Below are 4,668 nucleotides of genomic sequence, written 5' to 3'. Positions count from 1 at the left end.
TCTGTGAGACTTGAATTCAGTGTAAATTGATATATTTAATAAAATGTAAGTGTATCTGTTCCATCAGTAAACACTTTCTATGTGAATTGGCCACAGCCTCTCTCTCCCACCATTCAATGGCTGCTGGAGAGAGGAGACTGTCATGTCCTCACACAGACAGCTTCTCTGATGACTTGCCCATTTACAGAGCCACACTGATGTGCTAATAGTATTCCTATTTTTATTTTTTAAAAAGGACTAAGCTCTATGCATAAGGACAACAAGGACATTCACTGGAGAGACAAAAAAAGGCTTCCCATTGGAATTAGTGGATGATTTGATGTTTCTTTATATTCAGTTGTCATTAATTTTATATTGGCTAATATTGATGAATTTAAAATATGCTTATCTGTTTAAATCAGCATTCTTAGTTTGATTTGACACCATTTAACCACATACCCAACAAAGTCACATTTAGCATCAAAATCACAATGCCTGCACATATTTCAAATAATGTTGTTTTTTTTTTTTTTTTTTCTTCATCAGTAGTTATTCATTGTCCACATATTAGAAATTTAAAAATCACTGTTGAGACATGCACACAATTTACACACTTGCTGCTAAATTAATTTCATACAAAATTACAACATTTGCACAAATAAATGAATATTTCTTTTTGTATTTCAATACATATTCATGCTCATATTTGTTCAGGTGCAATGGCATCAATGCTTGTGGAACTGTTATTGGTTTTATTTCACATATATGAGAAAGGATCTGTCAATAACATGATTCATTTCCACAGTCTTTTGTTCACATTTTAGTCCCTGTTGTCATATTACAATTACTTACAGTGGCAACCTTAATTATGATGAAAAATGACCTCAACTGTTGACCTATGATCGGTAGACATTTTAGTAATGGTGGTAAAAGTATCAGCATGTACAGCATGCTATAGATAATATACACATGAATATGAGATACAGAAATGGACAACTTATTCACAAGACATATAGTCATCAAACGCAGATATGAAACTTCACATCAGTGCAGTAACACGAGGCATATTGTAGTTTATTGAGATTCTCTGAGTCTTCAGTTATACTGTATTCTGAGATCAGTTTTAGTTTAAGCTGCATTTATATATTCAGTGCAATCCTGGACATGATTCAAATAACTTATCAAGTTTTGCACCAACAAAAATTTAAAATTGATTACAACTTGACTGAAGATTAAGATGAAAGATTTCTTTTTAGGAACAGTATTATGTTCTGCTTCAGTTCTGTGGTTTTCAGTCCATATATAATCGGGTCCAAAAAAGGGGGAAATATTAAAACTGACACACCAAGCGTCTTTCTAATGTTTGGAGCCACAGTCTCAAATCGGTGAGAAATAAGTGTAAATATAGTATTGATTTGTAAGATTAAGAAAACTACTAAATGAGTGCCACATGTCTGAATGGCTTTTCTTCGAGCATCAGGCTGATTAGTCATAACACATGTACGCAAGATCTGTGCATATGTGTATATTATTATTGACAGTGGGACGCCTTGTATCAAGACTATAGTTGCTATTCCATAGAAGTTGTTCACCCTGTTGTCCTCACAGGTCAGTTTCATTAATGATGGATTGTTACAATACAAATCCACTATATTTGTTCTGCAAATTTTAAACCGTACATTCAGCATAACCAATGTAAAAATCAGTGATAAATTTATGACCCATATTAAAACAATAATTTTAATTAAATTATTTGGATTCATTATAGTATTATACCTCAAAGGATAACATATAGCAATATATCTATCATATGCCATGGCACTCAGGATCAACAAATTTCCTGAACCATAAACATGAATCAAAAAAGCCTGAGTAATACATGCAGGATGGGAAATCAATCTGTTCTGTGTCACAATGCTGAACATGAGATGAGGAAAAAAAGCTGTAGCACCCACCATGTCACTAATGGGCAAGTTGAACAGCAGGATAAACATGGGCATTTATTGCATGTTTGGGCCAAGCAACAAACATTGCAAGTTGAAAAAAGCTGCATCATCCAAGTCTTGTTAATATCTAATCAGCAGCTTAAGATGTACTGTACATAACTTGCAGCCAGCTGAATAGAGTTTGCTGTCTATTCTGGAGTCTAATCAGTACAACTTTGATAATGCTTCAGTGGATGGAAAAGATATCCCTCAAATTTTCATCAAAATCTGATCACTCTGACACTTCAGTTCATCTCCTAAGTTCCTTTATTTTTCACAAACAGTATTACTCTCCTATCTAGGTTAAATACTGTATCTGCATTACGTCTTTAATTTCCTAATTCATTACATTTCATCTATTAAGTGGTGTCTGTGATTGTTTCTGATGCTGTATGTGCTTTTGTTTGTCTGGCTTTGTGCTGTATGTCTTTGTCCTCTTGTTATGCCTGGCTATGCTTGTTTTCTTTCTCTCTGCTGCTTTCCAGTCCCTCATAAAAGAGATATTAAGCTCAATGATGACATAAAATACAACATATTAGATAAGGTCCAACTACTTCACATATGCATAAAACTGAATATCAGCTGCAACAAACAGTAGAGGTGTGTAGTTTTGTTCACTTATTCTTGACAACAGTGTGCATTATGACCACACACATCAGTTGATAAAGAAATACCTCATTTTCAAAGCAATAATAGATGACAGGAACTCTAAATAAAAGTCCATAACTAAGTAAATAACTAACAAACACTGCTGATTTTGTTGTAAGAACATTTACATTGCATGCAACTGTATTATAATGGTAGTTTGCAGTTGGTTTTCATGCATAGTAGTATTATGACAAAACCATAACAAGCTATGTGCTCAAATAATTATTTTGCATTACCTTGTACAATTAATTAGCCAAGAGTTAATTACTGCTACATACTGAAAACGACATATTGTAGCTTTCATATGCATTATTTGACAATGAACTTTAGTCAGAAACATTCATGAATACAAAGCCAAGTGAAAAGAAAGGGATTTAGTTGCAAAACATGCTTTCATAAGCTAGCATGAGAAAGAAAATGTTGCTGGTGGGAGAAAAAACTCATGCCACAATTGTAAGAATTTTTAGCTCACTGCGTAAAGGTATTAAAATGGATTGATCTTATTCCTAAATAAGTGTACTACTCTTTCTCGAATTTCCTTTGTTTTCAGTCCATAGATGATTGGATTTAGTGTTGGGGGGAAAATGAATGTCGACAACCCTATGAATCTCCTTAAATGTGGTGAAATGTTCTTAATTCTGTATGATATGATGGTGAAAAGACCCAGACACTCCAACAGGAGAAAAACTATTAGATGTGTAGCACACGTCTGCAGAGCTTTGGCTTTTGTGTCTGATCGTTTGGATCTGAAGCATGCAACAAGGATCTGGAGATATGTATACAAAACCATTCCATTAGATATCACTTGAGAGAGAGCAACAAGAAAAAGACCATAAATGTTGTTGATGGTTGTGTCGGCACAGACCAGAGTCAGCAAAGATGGATTATCACAGTAGGTATGTGTCATTACAGATCGACAGCGGGGTAAACGCAAAAGCAGAAAAAAAAGCACACCTATCATAATTAAACTACTCATCCATACAATTGTGATTATGCTCATAATGTGTGCATTAGTCATAACAGTGTTGTATTTCAAAGGGCAGCATATAGCAATGTATCTATCATATGCCATAGCAGACAGAATGAACACTGTACCTGCTACATAGATGTGGATAAAAAGGGCTTGGGCAACACAAGTGGAGTATTGCATTGTCTTACTATTAGTCAGTATTTCTTTAATGACCTGTGGGAAGAGTGCTGAGGAGCCTATAAGGTCATTGACAGGAAGGTTCAGCAGAATTAGATACATGGGTTGATGCAGACATTTGTTCAGCCCAATGGTGAGGATTAGAATGAGGTTGCAGAAAAGTATGATCATGTAGCTCAGAGTTGCAAAAAGAAACGCAGGAAAGACACTTTCAGAGGATAGATTAAAGCCATTTAGCACTAAAACAGATGATGTGTTGTACAGGTTGTCCATTTTTAATTCTCTTCCTCCTAAAACATTGAAAAATCATTAATAGTTTGATTATAAAGCAGCATAATTATTTCATATATAAAATATAAATTCAGCAAGAATAGGACATACTGTAATAAGACAAAAAATCAGAAATAGTGATAGTAAAATGTTAAAAATTCCAGTCAAATTTGAGTAATACTTAGCAAATTGTCACTGCTAAGAACAGAACTTACCAAAGTAAAGCCTGAATGCATCCACACCGCTTCACGCATCACAGTCCACATATAATTCAGTTAAACATGACACATCATGTATCTAAATAACAAGCCTTTAGGACTTACAGTTTTGCACTAAAACAGGAACAAAATACACAGAGAAGAAAACAGTACAGTCATTCATTCCCAAGCTGAATAAATATTGTCATAAGAAACATGTAGTGGATCATCACTACCCAGTGCTGGCAATGACCAACTGGTAAGATGTTTAGGATGATTAGCAGCTTTATAGGAGTGATTTTTGCTGAACACCAGGCAGCTCCCCTGAGTCTTCTGGGATATCATAAAGTTTATCTTTAGATTGTTATGGCGATGACTTAAGCTGTGCCTCACATGGGGCTTTGGAAGAATATGAAATGTATTAGTTACCTCACCAACACCA

At 34.6% G+C, this 4,668-nt stretch overlaps 2 protein-coding genes across 2 annotated transcripts; both read right to left on the bottom strand.

Annotated features, from left to right (window-relative positions):
* Window positions 1-1,211: 1,211 nt before the first annotated feature.
* Window positions 1,212-1,973, bottom strand: LOC121899541 (olfactory receptor 52B2-like). The gene has a single exon (XM_042415436.1). It carries the CDS (start codon window positions 1,971-1,973, stop codon window positions 1,212-1,214), a length of 762 nt encoding a protein of 253 aa, XP_042271370.1.
* A 1,123-nt stretch (window positions 1,974-3,096) lies between these two features.
* LOC121898994 (olfactory receptor 52D1-like) lies at window positions 3,097-4,032 on the bottom strand. Its single transcript, XM_042414540.1, has one exon. It carries the CDS (start codon window positions 4,030-4,032, stop codon window positions 3,097-3,099), a length of 936 nt encoding a protein of 311 aa, XP_042270474.1.
* Between the last annotated feature and the right edge of the window lie 636 nt (window positions 4,033-4,668).

Source organism: Thunnus maccoyii, chromosome 6 (genome assembly GCF_910596095.1).
Source record: "Thunnus maccoyii chromosome 6, fThuMac1.1, whole genome shotgun sequence".
Taxonomy (NCBI): domain Eukaryota; kingdom Metazoa; phylum Chordata; class Actinopteri; order Scombriformes; family Scombridae; genus Thunnus; species Thunnus maccoyii.
The sequence above is the reverse complement of the archived record's forward strand: the minus strand, read 5'-3'. Positions and strand labels throughout refer to the sequence as shown.